Here is a 16,149-nt window from a genome sequence, read left to right as displayed (position 1 = left end):
ATGCAATATTCTAATTTTAAAAAATTCAAACCCATACAGAATTAAATATCAAATTTTCACAAATTTAATATATAAAACATTTATTTTTAATTATAAAAATAAATCTTAATTATTAATTAAATAAAAAATAATATCTTGCTTGACCTACATAATTATGAATAAAAACCAAATTAACAAAATTAAATTAAATATTAATGTTTATCAATATTCAATATTCTTTATTTTTAGTTAATGAATGTTTTGAAATCATATAGTAGTCGAATTAATTACATCATCTGTAAATATTTTAATTATTTCAATTAAATAAATTATTACAAATTTAAAATAAGTAAACTATAAAAATGGTCACTTTTGTTTGCCTTAAATTATATATTAATCACTTATGTTTGAAATGTTACGTTTTAGTCACTTATGTTATTGTTTTATTACGAAGTGATCACTCTACCGTTAAACTCTGTTACCTCTCTAACGGTAGTCCTACGTGGCACTATAAATGGGTTTTGAATGCCAACTTGGATGTCTAGTTGGTAGGATAAAATTAGGTTTTTAATTAAATAAATTTAATTTAGACTACCACGTAGGACATTCAAGTTGGTATTTAAAACTCATTTGGAGTGCCACGTAGGATCACTGTTAGGGAGGTAATAAAGCTTAACGGTAGAGTGACCACTTCGTAACAAAACAATAACGTAAGTGACTAAAACGTAACATTTCAAACATAAGTGACTAATATATAATCTGAGGCAAACAAAAGTGACTATTTTTATAGTATGTACTTTAAAAATTAAAAAACCTGACTTTTAATCAATTTGCGGAACCTCTACGGCTCTACCTTATTCGCCCACTTCTTTTGCACCTTTCCCTTCGCCGTCGTTAGCAGGAAACCCCCCACCCCGGCCCGCCCTATCCAAAAAGGAAAAACGTATAAAAACAACATTACTTGAAAAAGCCATTTGACCTCTCTCTCTCTTCTGGAAATAGTGCATTTTGAATTTTAAATTCTTCGCCACTTTTCTTTTCTTTTTTTTCTTTGTTCGTTCTCCACTGTTCGTTCAGCTCCATCTCCCAAAATTAGTATAAAAAATTAATAATTGATAATAATGTTGCTTTAAATTAGGTAAGAATCTTCCACGTTTTTTTTGAAACTTTTGTTTTTATGCTATCAAATTCAAAAACTAATGTAGGTTTTTTTTTTTCTTTTTTGAAGTTTTTTAGCCAAGTGAAGTGAAGAGATTCTTTTATCCTTTGCTTCGAAGAACTTCAAAAGAGATCCCCGTTTGGTCTCTTTCAGCTGCTTTTTTGTGTTTTTCACTTCAGGTAACTTTTTTTTTTTGTGGATTAATTATCTTGTTTTTCTTCTTCGATTTTTCATTTCTCAAGCAATTTACGTCGTTAATGCATAATAGAGTGAATAAACTGTTCTCTCTTCTTATTTTTCTTAATTTTAGTTGGTATGAAGAAGTAGAGTAGACGAGAGTGAAACTTTTTCTTGCTTAAATGCCGCTAGAAACATTTCCTTTTTTACAAAAAAAATAAATTTTAAAGTTACTTGATTAATTTTGGCTGATCATGTTGTAGGAATGAAAAATATTTCGTAGAACTTTCAGGCTTAGAGGTCGAGCGATAACTAAATTGCCTTCATAAAACGGCAGAAATTAGCGTTTTTAAAGCTGTATTTGCCTTTTTTTAAAGGATTTTTCTAGTATAGATATTGCTTTTCTGGTAGTTCTGTACATTATTGCCACTGCAAATTACATTTATTAGATTTATTACGGTAGATAGCTATACGCTCATGTACTAATGTTTCACCATTGGGAAATCATTAATTTCTCTTATTCTTTTGTCATTACTGCTTGCAGTTAAATTGGAACTAACTTTATCTGGTAAATTTACTTGTTACAGTAACAGTTGGAGACTCTTCGACTTTGCCTCAACCCGGGGGGGGGGGGGGAATCTTCAATATGGAGCAGTATGAAATCCTAGAGCAGATTGGGAAAGGATCTTTTGGCTCTGCCCTGCTTGTGAGACATAAACATGAAAAGAAGAAGTGAGTTTGCTTGCACTTCAGTTTTGCTCTCTATAGTTCAAATTTCAACGCTCACACATGCTTTTGCATGTGCTCTTTCGTGTGTGACTAAATGCATGTATTGAACTGTGCTATATTTGTTTTGCATATTTGATTTTCATTGTGGGAATGTGTGGAATGAGGTGATTTCTTTCCCATTTATTATATCAACATTGCCTTAATTCTTCTTTACCCGTCAGGTATGTCCTAAAAAAGATTCGCCTTGCTCGGCAGACTGATAGGGCTCGTAGATCTGCCCATCAAGAGGTCAGCTCTTTTTATGTGCTCCTTTTATTCTTATTATAATAATGTGAAGTGTCACATTGGCATCTAAAAAGGCAGTTGATATATGCATAAATTTTCTTTCTCAATGTGGAGAATTTATTGAAAATTGAGAGCAAATTCAAAAGGAAAGATTGGCATCTTTTATGCTCCAAAAATTTGCCCCATTGATCAAAGAAATATTTCTGTTGTTAAAATGCCCTTTTGGTTCCCTTGGTGCAGATGGAGCTTATTTCTAAGGTGAAGAATCCTTTTATTGTGGAATACAAAGATTCCTGGGTAGAGAGGGTTAGTAGATAGTGTTGTTCTTCTCTTTTTATTCCGCTTCATGCTTCTTTATTTCATAGTTTACATTAATAATGAATTTGCCCACTAAATGTTGTTTTGCTTTTTTATTTTGCAGGGTTGCTATGTTTGCATAATTATAGGATTCTGTGAAGGTGGAGATATGTAAGTTTTCTTTGTTATTTGATTGGGTATGTTGAAATTGTTTGGCAAATGAGAATTTCTTAAGGTATGATCTGTCTTGCTCTTGTTTCTAACTTCAGTACATTGATATTGCTCATTATACAGGGCAGAAGCTATAAAAAGAGCCAATGGTGTGCATTTCTCTGAGGAGGTAGTAAAACTTTAGGCCACCTTTGCAAAGACTTAGCTGTCTATAGTACTTTAAAAAGTAATTGCTGTTTTCCCCCCTTAATAAATTATACACAGAAACTTTGCAAGTGGCTAGTTCAACTCCTAATGGCACTTGATTACTTACATGCCAATCATATTCTACATCGTGATGTAAAGGTCAGTGGTAATTCTTACTGAAGATTGGTCAGTTTAATGTATGTGATTTTGGGCTTATGGCATCTGAACTTAATTTTGTTTCAGTGCTCAAATATATTTTTGACAAAAGATCAAGATATACGGCTAGGTAATAACCCTTTTGTGCCTAATTTCATGATTTGCTTTGTTTAACATGTGTCAGTTATGCCTCTGTGTTTAGCTTTCCATCTTTTAAACATAGCGAGTTTCTATGTTGTGCACCTATGCAGGTGATTTTGGTCTTGCTAAAATGTTGACTTCTGATGACCTTGCTTCATCTGTGAGTACCAGACAAATGGTACTGTTTTATATGGTTTCACCTTTTGCTTTGTTTTAATAATACAGTTTTGCTCTAAATACAGGTTGTGGGAACTCCTAGTTATATGTGCCCTGAGCTACTTGCTGATATACCTTATGGTTCCAAGTCAGATATTTGGTCTTTAGGTGTGTTGCAATTATTGAAATTTTAGAAATATCTTAATTTGATTGCTAATCTCTTCTTCTTCCTCCTCCTCCCCATCCTCTCTATTCTACATATATCTAATGCGGTGCATCTTTTCAGGATGCTGCCTGTATGAAATGACTGCTCACAAACCTGCATTTAAAGCTTTTGTAAGTTTCTGATCTTCTGTTAATTAAGACCTTGGCATGGCCAAAATCATCATTTCTTAGAATGTGGAATTTGATGAACTGGTTATCACAAACTATTCTTTTAATCAATTTCTCTTGAGTGACTCAAAAATGAGCATCTAGTTATTGATTCCTATGAGATATGAAAGAAGTGCTCATGCCAGTTCTGGTCTTAAAGGATTCTGTTGTTGTACGATTTAAAATCTAGTCCTTGTTTAGCACAGCTTTTCTGTTCTTTTTCCCTCCTAATTCCCACTTAATGTTCTTGTGGTGCTATGATTTGATAATTCTCATTAAGAACTTAAGCTGGATAGCATTTTTAGTGGTCAGGGTTTCATTGTTGGAAAATATAATGACCCTAGTGATACTAACTTGAGATTTGTTTCTTAAATTAAGATTTTCTTGAAAATCGTTTGCTTACCATTAAGTTTGGTATCTGTGCTCATATGTTGAAGAAGCAAATTTATCTTCAAGGATGGACCCATAGTAGTAAGGATTATCACCTTACACTCAATTATCAATTAGCACCTAATCTTAACATCCTAGTGTTAAGCTGAATGGCTGATCATGTTTTCAGATGATGGGATCACATATAAAGATAAATGCTTATTTCATATGCTACTTGTAGGACAATGAACCAGTATATATCTATGGTCTTGCATGTTCCTTACACTCAATTATCAATTAGCACCTAATCTTAACATCCTAGTGTTAAGTTGAATGGCTTATCATGTTTTCAGATGATGGAATCACATAAAGATAAATGCTTATTTCATATGCTACTTGTAGGACAAGGAACCACTATATATCCATGGTCTTGCATGTTCCTTAAATGGTCATCCATCCTTTTGGATTTGGTTAACCCTAATGGCTACCTTCTGTTTGCATCTTCTTATCAGGATATGCGGGCTCTGATTAACAAAATAAATAGGTCTATAGTGGCTCCTTTACCAACCATGTACACCAGTGCATTGTGAGTCTACTATCCTCTATATGTATATAAATGACTTGTTCTCAATACCATTTGACTTTTTAAAATAATTTCTTTTTATCGTTGTGGTTATTTATATTGTTGCACTCTTGTATCAATCAATAAGATTTGCTTACCTGTCTAATTTTTTTTTCTCTTGCTTCAGTCGAGGACTTATAAAAAGCATGCTACGAAAGAATCCCGAACTTAGACCAAGTGTATGTTTCTTTCCCCTTCTCATTTCATCTTTTACAGTTTTTACAGACACAAGTATGAGGGGATATCCTCAATAGGAATAACATTTACTAGGAAAAAAGTAGTAGTTGGACTTCTTTACTCGTATAATAGTACTTTACTTTCAGTAGTAGGTCAAGTTATCAACAACTGAGATCAGGCTGACAGATAGGTTTTCAAGACGTTAGTGATATCACACCTTCCCTTGTAGATTAGCATGTAAAGAAATTTTAGAACTCTTGCTTGAATCAACATTTCTTTTAAAGAGATTTAGTATTCTCTTGAACTTTGAACTAGTGGCCTCAAGGTTGAGATGTAAAAGAGCTCAAAATTCAATATGTATTTTGTATATATCACACATTTTTTTTGCTCCATTAGCTTTCTGGTTGAAGTATGGTTTTGCCAAACTTATATCCTTCTATTTTATAAATTAAATACCTAAATAAATGGAAATGCACCCAGGCTTCAGAGTTGCTCTCTCATCCACATCTTCAGCCATATGTTCTCAAAGTTCATCTGAAATTAAATAGCCCACGGTGCAACAATATACCCACTCGGTGGTCTGATTTAAATTTTGTAAAGAAAACTAGATTTGTTGAGCAAGATGTCATAGGCAGAAGGCGATCATTCAGCAATGATAGGGCTTTGAACCCCAGTGTATCTGAAACTGAACAAGACTCCTTAAGTTATATTCAAAGAGAGCAAGAAATTCCAAGTTATTTGTTTGAGAAGTTCACAGAGTTTTCTGTTGGCTTTGACAATGAAGAGATTGCTACTGTTGACGAGTCAGCAGCCACAAAGTTTCCCACTGCTGTTAAGACCCCAAGAGTGACGCCTGCAGTATCTGTCACTCCAAGGAAGCATACAATACCTGCTAAAAAATCCCAGACTGGTCAAAAACATGATTTGGTAAGTTACATATTTCTTTATATCTGTGTTAAATAGAGAAATTAGTCTTCATTTCTTCGTGGATTGGGGATGACTTGGAAATGACATCTCTTAAGTTCTCTATCTTTCAAATTTCGAAGGGATTGAGAATGGGACCTTCGTACTTAGTTGTTTTTTCGTTCTTCCTGAGATGTTTCCCTAGCAACACTAGTGCAAAAGCATGCACATTTTCATTTTCTTATCTAGTAGGATTCACAGTGTTGACCGAGTCTAGCCTCCTAGATGATAGCTGTCTTCTGCTTTTGGTCTTTCACATTTCATCCCCTGCAATCATGCATTTGTTTCATCTTTTCGTTGATGTAAAATTTGTGATTAATTCTTGGACGACATCATGTTCTTTTCTTATCTAGTAGGATTTTTTGTGTTGGTGTGCTTAAAAATTAGTTGGTGTATTTGAAAATGAGAATTCAGTAATTTCTGTGGAGACTAAAACTAAATCTAAAGTGGAAATTGTTGGCCGTTTTCTTGGAAATGAAATAATTTTGTTAAACTGAGAACAGTAATCTTTCAATGGTGGGTTAATTTTGTAAGATGAATTATGGATGCATTTTACTTATACTGGTAAATGTGCAGGTTCCAATATCAAAAACACCAGTAAGGAAATCTTCCTACTCATCGCGCCGAGAATCTCTTCCATTGCCAACAAGGACTGCAGCCTTGGTGACCCCCTATAGAGCCAATGTCGGTTTGCTTCGCAGCATTAGCTCCCCTGATGTTTCTGTTAATACCCCACGAATTGACAAAATAGCAGAGTTCCCTTTAGCTCCTTCTGATGGTCCCCTTTTTTGCGTTCGTGGAACCTCATCAACATCCGCGAAGTGCTCTTCTTCTTCAATCGACAGTGCCAACCATTCTATAACAAAGGACAACTGCACAGTTCAGACTCTGGACAAAGTTGTCACAACATCCAATGGCAGTGACCAAAGTCTAGGAGTTGGACGAGATGATGGTGAAGGCTCAGAACATGATCATGCTGCTGCATCCACTCATTCATCTTCTGATTCACGACAGCGGCGGTTCGACACCTCGTCGTACCGGCAGCGAGCAGAGGCATTAGAAGGGTTGCTTGAGTTCAGTGCGAGACTCTTACAACATCAAAGGTATGACGAGCTTGGGGTGCTTTTGAAACCATTCGGAACTGAGAAAGTTTCTCCTAGGGAAACTGCCATCTGGTTGGCTAAGAGCTTCAAGGAGACCCAAGCCTAAGCTAAAATTACTAATTTGATATGAACTCAAGCAGCCCTTCTAACTCCAGCTTGGGTAATTCGTGATGTGGATTTGTGTCTTTTCATTAACCCCCTCCATAAGTGTGGTTGTGTTTGAAATATGCAATTTCTGTTGGAAAGAGAATGAAAATTTTCTGGAATTGTTTGCAGTGTATAATCAGACCCTTGGTCACCCGGAGAAAAAAAAATGTATATATTGAATCCAAGACCAGTTAATTTATTTGATATTTGAAATGGTTTGGATAAAAATACGAGACCCTTTTGAAAATTAAGCAGAACTTTAGGTGTATTAGTAACATAGGATTGAGTGGGGTTCAGCAAGATTTGCAGGTACAGGGAAAACATTGATTGTCCAGCAGAAAAGGAATGGAATTCAAAATCTGTAATGGTTACTGTCATCTGTAGTGGGGGCAAGTTTTAGCATCTCAAGCAGAAATGCTAGCCGCATATAGTATTTGATGTCTGTTTCTCTCTGCTTTTGAAACATTGAAGAACAGATTGGGGCGTTTTGATGCAAGGTGTTTGGGCCATTGTGCTTGGTCTGGACCTACAAGGAAGTGAGCTATGGGGTGTTGGACTCTTACTTGATGGTTGACTCTTGACTTGAGAGGACAAGAGTACATGGGATTGGCTCATTCTTATTATCTTTGGTGGGTCAATTTGGCAGAGTAAGGTATATACTTGATAAGATTGTGGCAATGACGGTCCTTTCTCTGCCATGATTGTCGTGAAGTGGTTATGTATGTAATTATGGGGTCTAGGTACCACAGAACCTTACTGCTCATGCACATTGGCTTTTGCCCCCCATTGTGTGGGTTTGTGGTGAAATGCAATCATAAGTCGTAAATAGTAAATGGCTATTTTGGCTTATATCTTCCTTAGCTAATATGCTTGGGTAGTTTTTCCCTTCTGTTACAAGTTTATCATATAGTAAATGGCTATTTTGGCTTATATCTTCCTTAGCTAAATGCAATTTTATAACTTGGATCTATTTTCCAATTATTTTAACAAAAACTCGTAACAAGCATATGAATATTTGATTCAGTTATGTGAGTAATCCTTGACTTCGCTTATATTTCCATTAAGCCTATCTTTTCTTAATAAAAACTGAAAATTCGATTATTAGGTGTCAAAAGATTTAGAAAACACGTGGAAAGAAGAAAAAGGAATGGGGGACGGCAAAGTTGAGTTTGAGGTTAGATGATGTCTACTTATGGACGGGTCATCCATTTAGATAAAAATATAGTTGTGCAAAAAAATAAGATTGGTTTTTTAAATGAGTTGAGCCTTGAGTTGATTTTTTTGGTCGGGCTCAAATCAACTTAAGCTTTTCTTTACTGTTGTTTTGTCGTCATCTTGTTAATATATTGTTACTATTTTGTTGTTATTGTTTCGATACTATATAATTTTTATTTTATTGTTAATTATGTTACTATTTTAAATATATTTGTTTGTTAAGTTACAATTATCTTAATATTATTTAAATATAAAGACTTTTTTTTAATGTATTTAACGTATTATTTTCTTAAAAAATATTTTTATATAAAAACTAAAAAGTAATCTAAAAAAATTAATACATTCGAGCTCGATTTGAGCCTAAAAAGCAGACCTAAATATTTAGGTGATGAGGTCTAGGTTAGAGTAAAGATTCCATTAAAATGCTAAAGTAACAGATCTTGCGTTGCTTAAAGAGTAAAGAGAAAGAAGTTTGATTAAAGCAGTGCGAGTGATCCTCCCTTTTTGTAATTCAATTAAAGAAGGGGGTTTCTAAATTTAAGTGTAAAAATCAAAACCCTGATTTTGCTTTGTTTTCTGGGAAATCGAACCTTTTTCCCAAAGCAGGTATTTCGTGGTGAAATCAAATTCATGAAGCAAGGAAAGGGCACCCTCTTTTGGAAATATAAACAGTAAATGGTTGAAGGGAAAAGGTAAATGGGAAGAGAGATTGAAACCATGTTTACTCCTTGCAATCTTTTTCCTCGAACTTTTATTTATTTATTGAATTTTCCCAAGGCATAAAGGATAAAGATTGTCCGAATCCCATAATCAAAATACAAATGATTTTATTCAGAAAAGCAAAGTTTATTTGTTTAAATGTTGAGATCCTTTTATAAATAATTAAGTAATTATAGGTTGGCCACATGTTTCACTGTAATTTTCTCTTCAACACAAAAGAAACATCGTGTTCCTTACAATAAATTGTTCAATTATTACAAAATTATAAAAGCCTATAAATATTGGTTTTCTTTTTGTGCCAACAAAAGAAACACAAAAACAGGGAAAGCTGTTGGCCCAAAATTAAAGCCAAAGAAAATGAAAAAAAGGTGGAATTATGTTATGTGTGTGTTTTGTAAGTAAATGTACTTAGACGTCCCTACAACGATTTATTAAATTATTGTATTATTAAAGAAATATAAATTAGAATGGAGTTAAAATTTATTGTCTAAAGGAGTATTATTTATTCTTTAACACAGCTTATAATTTTAATGTTTTTATCTGATTTTTTTTATTCCAATAATATAAAAAAATTATTAGCTAAAATGGTATTTTAATAAGATTATTTATCAAAATGAACCGTTTGCACCAGTGACCATGGGTGGTGCCTCATAAGGTGGCGGTACCACCCAAATTTTCCTATAAACATCATGCCATGATTAGGTCATAATTGGGTTAAAAAATCATATTTTATTGGTGGAGGGTATCTATATGGCAGCACCAGTATGCTTATACAGGTCTTTAGAAAATTTATTTTTAACGGTTGGAGGAGAGGTGTTAGGCAGCACTAGAGGGCTGGAGGAGGGTTGTCGAGCGGCACCGACTAGATGGAGGCAACCTGTCAAGCGACACCTACGGTGAACATGACCTAATAGTCATGGGGTTCTATTTTTTCTGACAGCTTGAACCCTTGCTTTCACAAAAAAAAAAAAAGTAGCATTTCAGGGAGAAAGAAGAGAGAAGAGAAGAGGGTGGAGCTATAACAAAAAAAAGAAAGTAACAATTTAGGAAGAAGAGAATAGAAAATGGTTTTAGGGTTTTGAAAGGAAAAAGATGACGTGGGGTTGTTTTGAAAGGTAATTTTTTAATTATTATTTATTTGTTTAGGGTTTTGATTTACTTATTCTTTGTTTGATTTTGTGGTTTTGGGAGGAGAGGATGCATCAACAAATTTGTTTAAAGGTAATTTTATTTTGTAATTATTATTTATTTGTTTGATTTTGTCGTTTTAGAAGCAGGAATTTAATTGGGTTTATAATCTTTATTATTTGTCCTGTGTTATTTATTAGTTGGATGTAGCTCTTGAGTTGAGGTTAGATTTTAAAGTAGTTGGCATGTTTTTGTACATTTAATTGACTTTTTTACCTCAATAATTAAAAAAAATTAAATACCAAAATGGGTCACCGTACAAATTAGTCACCGAAATGGGTTGTTTGCTACAATATTAATTATCAAAATGGGTTGTTTGCTATGATATTAACTACCTAAATGGGTTGTTTGCTACAATATTAATTACCAAAATGGGACGTTTGCTACAAATTTGTAGGGTGACCCATTTTGGTATTTAATTATTTTTTTTGGATTATTATGGTAAAAAAGCTCAACTATACACTAAATTCATTGTCTTTAAGTAGAGAAATTATCGAATACTTTTAATTTTTTATAAGCAAATTAAATGATTGATGCAGTTTTTATAAGAAAATTAGTTTTTTTATGTACACTTGATTAAGATTCACTATGTATATAGAATGAATTTATACATGTTATGTTAAATTGATTGAATACTAATTAATTGAACTCAATTGGTTTTACAAATCTTTACAATCAGATATCGTTGAATATTTGTTATGTACATCTACATGAGGATACATATATATTTTTGATATAAAATTTTATTATTGGGATAAAATTTTTTTAAAAAAAGGCAACAGTTTAGTGAGATGGTTGAGAAACTTACATTAGAGTTAAATATTAGGATGATTTCTAAAAATAAATGACCGACTTACATTAGAGTTTGTGTATCCAAAATTACGTAGTTATTAGGTAAAAATATTATTAATGCTCCCAAATGAATTAAAAACGGTAGAAAATGTATTTTCGTTGTTTGTATATTATTTATTTATTTAGTCGATGATTTTTTTAAACTGCAGATATCTAAATGAGTTTTTTGATTAGAGAAGACGACCACACAACAAATATGATTAATGAGCCGATGAAAAAAATATTATTTATTATTCACGGGTCCCCTTATAAAGTTGCACGTCATTTTTTTATTTAATAATGCAATACTTTAATATAATTAGGGTGAGTACCGCGTATTTAGGGCTCATGTCAACGGTCTGCGCTATCGGCTGGATGAACGTATTATGCCATACTTGGAGGCATACGGATTCGGATCAGTGACATTTTTCTGCTTTGGTTGAGCGGTAGTGTCTGGAGATCCACATATTTCATTTGCCGTATGGGGAGTGCACCATCACTCTAAAAGATGTTGCACTACAACTCGGGTTCCCAATCGATGGTAGTTGGTTCATTTGGTTGATCCGGTGACGCTTTGCTATCATTTACGAGGACACTCACCTAGTGATGTTGGAGATAAATTTACGAGTTTGAAATTTTCATGGTTAAAGGTAGATTTCGAAACTTTACCGAGTAGTGCCACTGAGCGGGAGATGATGTGTACTGCTCAAGCATATATCATGCATCTGATAGAAGGTGTACTCATGCTAGATGCAAATAACAATAAAGTCCACTTGATATACTTGCCCCGGTTATTTGATTTGACGCTCACTTGTTCGTATAGTTGGGGCTCAACAGTACTAGCAACGTTGTATCGTGAGGTTTTTCGGGCGACAAAGCACGCAACACAAGGCATTTTTGTTGCAGTTTGGGTGTTGTATAAGATGCCATTTTTGTCATCGGTTAGTCACCGAACACATGTCTTCCCACTTGTAAATAGGTAATAAAATTGTAGGATTACATTAAGAATTTTGTTGTTCTATGAAAATTTGTTCTAACAAGTTTAATTTTGTTGTAGCTGGTAGATTTGTCTAGGTATCGGGAGGTCCTATGCGCTTGTGATTTATCGACAGATGATTGAGACACACGCCGGAGAGGGGGTAATTTTTCCTAATATTTATGTCATGTAATTATTTTATTTATGTTATTTGACTCGTGTTACTATAACCATATTATTAATTGTGCAGTTCGTCTGGATGCCATATTTCGTCCCAGACATTGCAATTGTTATTTATGTTATTTCCACTCACACTTGTGATGTATTAACGCACCCCTGTTGAATTTCTCAACAGTAGAGTGATACAACAGAGATCGAGTTCTATAACAGTTCGGGTGCAAACAAGATGTTTCAGATATTCCAGAATTTTGACAATGTCAACGGAATTAACAAAAAGGAAAAAGAATCAAAGAATTGGGTATTAGAGCATCAACAATATATTGCATTGTGGAACCCCCAGATGGAGCGGATACCTCAAATGGTTTTGATTTTGATTTGTGGCCCTAGGTCGAGTGTCAAAAGATTAATTAAAGATTAAAGACTACATAATTAAAAATACTACTACATAAGTCTTGAAATTAACACATGATTAAAATGTAAGTCTTTAATATTCTCCATTTGCATCTATTTCTTCTCTTTAAAAGATTTCCATTTCCATTATACCTACAAAAATATGTGCAAAAAATGAGTATATAATAGAAATATATGCATTTAAAAAATCAAATAATATAAACAAAGGAATAGATTGTAAGTTAACAAGAATAAGATAGTAAACATACCCTTCAACTCACGAAAGCTCATGAGTTTAGGATAGGCTCGATGCATTACAAGAAAAGTCTAAACATTGAATTGATTAAATAAGTTAATAAAGGAGTGATGAGATAAAAAAAATTGAAACTATTAAATTAAAAATAAATATACCATTTTCAATCTTGTCAAGCTCTTGGATTTGTTCTTCAATCTTTTTGATGTCTTCTTATGATGATGATTTTCGAATCCAATCTTGAGTACACACAACAACTTGTATAATTTTAGGAGTTAAAGAACTCCTAAATTGATCAAGTACATGCCCCCTAGTGCTAAATGCAGACTTTGAATCAACTGTATAAACTGGTATAGCTAATACATCTTTGGCCACCTTTGAAAGAGTGAGAAATCTAGAGCTATTCACTTTCCACCACAATAAAATATCAAAATCTTCAACAAAATTCTCATTAGCCTCAGCCAGATATTTATCCAATTCAGATGTTTTGTCCTCACCACCATTTTCCAACTTACACTTTAATACAAAGTTTGCATACACCTTTTCATATTTTGTTGTGGTTCACCGAGAGAAACATGTGCTGCCACACTCAATTGGCTACAAGTACTATGAAGTGGAGGCTTATACTCATCAAACAATTCATACAAAGCTTCTTTCAACTCTTGCATCATTTCACAAGCTTTTTCAACTTTAGACATTTCACTACGTGCAAATTCAAAATACTTCAATTTTTGTCTAGGATCTAAAACACAAGCAATAAATATAAGCAAATTCATCTTATCAATATCACCCCAATGCTTATCATACTTGTCATTCATCTTCATGGCCATAACACTAAAATCAACATCAATATTTGACTAAGCATATTGTATAAGAAAATCAATTTCAGAAAGCTCATCAAAAAAATTATTGGATGTGACATATGAAGTGCCAGATATACGCAAAGTGACTTCATAAAAGTGTTCCAAGAAATCCTTACGTTTCTAACGCTAGCCTAACCATCTGCACTAGGTTAACTCTCTCTCCTTTCAAGTTCAACCCTAAAGTTTGTATCTTGCTCCTCAAATCTCTTAAAAGCTCTCTCAAAGTTCTGAACAGTGTCTAACATTAAGTAAGTCGAGTTCCACCTAGTACAAACATCAAGACACATCTTCTTGCACTTTATATTTTCCACTACAACACACTCATTCAACTTTTGTAATCTAGCTGGAGATTATCTCAAATATCTAATAGCACCTCTAAACGTTCAATCGATTTATTCATTTTCTTTAATCCTTTAACAAGAATTAAATTCGCAATGTATGTCATGCATCTCATGTGAAGATATTTACCATTTTGAATTAAACCTCCTTGAGAGCTAAATTTCTTTCTCAAATAACCAATAACAACATTATTTGAACTTGTATTATCAATAATGACAGTAAATAACTTATGAATCCCCCAATTCAACAAGCATTTCTCAATCATCATCCCAATGGACTCACCCTTATGACTAGAAACTAAACAAAAGTTTAAAATCTTTTTATTCAATTTCCAATCATTATCAATAAAGTAAACAGTGGTACACAAATAATTAACTCTTTACAAAGAATTTCATGTGTCAATAGTTAAACAAGCTTTAGAACAAGAACTTCTCAAAAGTTGTTTTATCTTGGCCCTTTCATCTAAATACAATTGATAAACATCTCTAGTCATAGTAGTTCATGATGGAATATGAAATCTAGGACTTCCCACAAACATAAATTTCTTAAAACCTTCACTTTCAACAAACTTGAAAGGTAATTCATCAATCACAATCATTTGTGCTAACCTTTTCCTACATGCTTCTTGATCGAATCTCCAAGTTGAAAGATGCCCTTCCCCCCTTCAACTCCTCTATTAGGTAAAACTACTTGCCCTTGGCTAGTGTCAACAACATTACTAGGATTTTTTTTACATGAACTGATATGGTATTTCAATAACCTCGTAGCATTTTTTTCCCATTACAACAAAATTCATTTTCACAATAATTACATTTAGCCTTACTTGCACCCCCACTATTACTAATTTTAGTGAAGTGAGACCAAACTTTTAACCTTTGAGGAATGACTTTTCTTTTTCTAGTAGTCCCACTTGTTTGGCTTGAAGCTTTACCTACCGATTTTCCAGAATCTGTCGAACTAGGAGGTGTAACATTATCCTCAACATATGTTAGTTCAGTGGACATTCTGCAAGAAAAAAAATTATACAATAGATTAAAATATACTTATATACAATATATAAATGGATTAAAATGTATACATATTTATATACATTTAATGGTGAACAACCATGGATTTTTTACCACCCGAGTCCTAGTAGCAAAGCCTTAGTAAATAAGATCATGAATGGAACAAAATTTGGTTTTGATTCCCAATATATGAACTTTTAATCTAAAACTTTTAATTTGTTTTCCATGGTTTTGTTGCTTGATTCGATTTTTGTGAATAAACAATGTTTTTAATTTTATTATTCTATTCAGTGTGTTTTATCTACATTTAATGAACTATACCTTTTCTTTTTATTTACTACTGCTTTCCATTCCTAATGAAAGTAAATTACATTTTATAATTATGCTCTCAGTCCCTACACTATTGACACATTTAAAATTTATTTTCTTTATTTTAAATCTTAGGAATTTAATCCTCTACTATTTTGGTTTAGTAATTCAAGAAATTTCATTGAATTGGACTACATACGATATGTAGCAGTTTAACATACAAAATTTACTTGCGTATCTAGTATTATAAGGAATGCCAAACAAACAAATAAAAATGTTAGTATTAGATTGTGAGGTTTTCAGTTCTAAATCCGGGATTGTAAAATTCTTCAGAGAAGCAAAGTGTAAGTTATTATTTTTTTTCCCTTTTCTTTACTTACATGGGTTTTTTCTTACAGAACTTACCTGGCTTTCGCGTTGCTTTAAATTGGTCAAGTGACTTTTTTTATATTGACACTAAACAATGGTATATGCATGTATTATATATTGAGCTTATAATAAATCATGGCTTCCCTATGAAGTTCTAGTGACATTGCAGGAAGCTTCACTGGTAAATGCAGAAAAGGCTAATATTGGTGAGAAAATTTGGGTCCTATTTACATGCTATTAAAAAGTTTAATGGAAATGGGGTTTTCCTAAGAAGATCAGACTCCATTGTACAAACTTTTTAACTATGATTGTGACTAGTT

General features: G+C 33.1%; 1 protein-coding gene and 1 long non-coding RNA gene across 2 annotated transcripts; both read left to right on the top strand.

Moving 5' to 3' along the window:
- The first annotated feature begins 949 nt into the window (after positions 1–949).
- LOC105790694 (serine/threonine-protein kinase Nek4) lies at positions 950–7,417 on the top strand. The gene is made up of 16 exons (XM_012618426.2): positions 950–1,117; positions 1,208–1,317; positions 1,903–2,047; positions 2,266–2,332; positions 2,570–2,635; positions 2,751–2,797; positions 2,921–2,966; positions 3,062–3,142; positions 3,227–3,269; positions 3,391–3,440; positions 3,523–3,604; positions 3,723–3,772; positions 4,690–4,763; positions 4,927–4,978; positions 5,457–5,903; positions 6,516–7,417. The coding sequence occupies exons 3-16, from the start codon at positions 1,962–1,964 to the stop codon at positions 7,146–7,148; spliced, it is 1,824 nt and encodes a 607-aa protein (XP_012473880.1). The 5' UTR covers positions 950–1,117; positions 1,208–1,317; positions 1,903–1,961; the 3' UTR covers positions 7,149–7,417.
- A 2,452-nt stretch (positions 7,418–9,869) lies between these two features.
- LOC128043147 (uncharacterized) lies at positions 9,870–12,742 on the top strand. The gene is made up of 4 exons (XR_008198935.1): positions 9,870–10,345; positions 11,467–12,122; positions 12,201–12,282; positions 12,475–12,742. It is a non-coding gene; the product is annotated as an uncharacterized LOC128043147 (long non-coding RNA).
- Positions 12,743–16,149: the final 3,407 nt, after the last annotated feature.

The sequence above is a fragment of the Gossypium raimondii genome, chromosome 8, assembly GCF_025698545.1.
Source record: "Gossypium raimondii isolate GPD5lz chromosome 8, ASM2569854v1, whole genome shotgun sequence".
Taxonomy (NCBI): domain Eukaryota; kingdom Viridiplantae; phylum Streptophyta; class Magnoliopsida; order Malvales; family Malvaceae; genus Gossypium; species Gossypium raimondii.
This window is presented reverse-complemented; position numbering and strand designations above follow the sequence as displayed.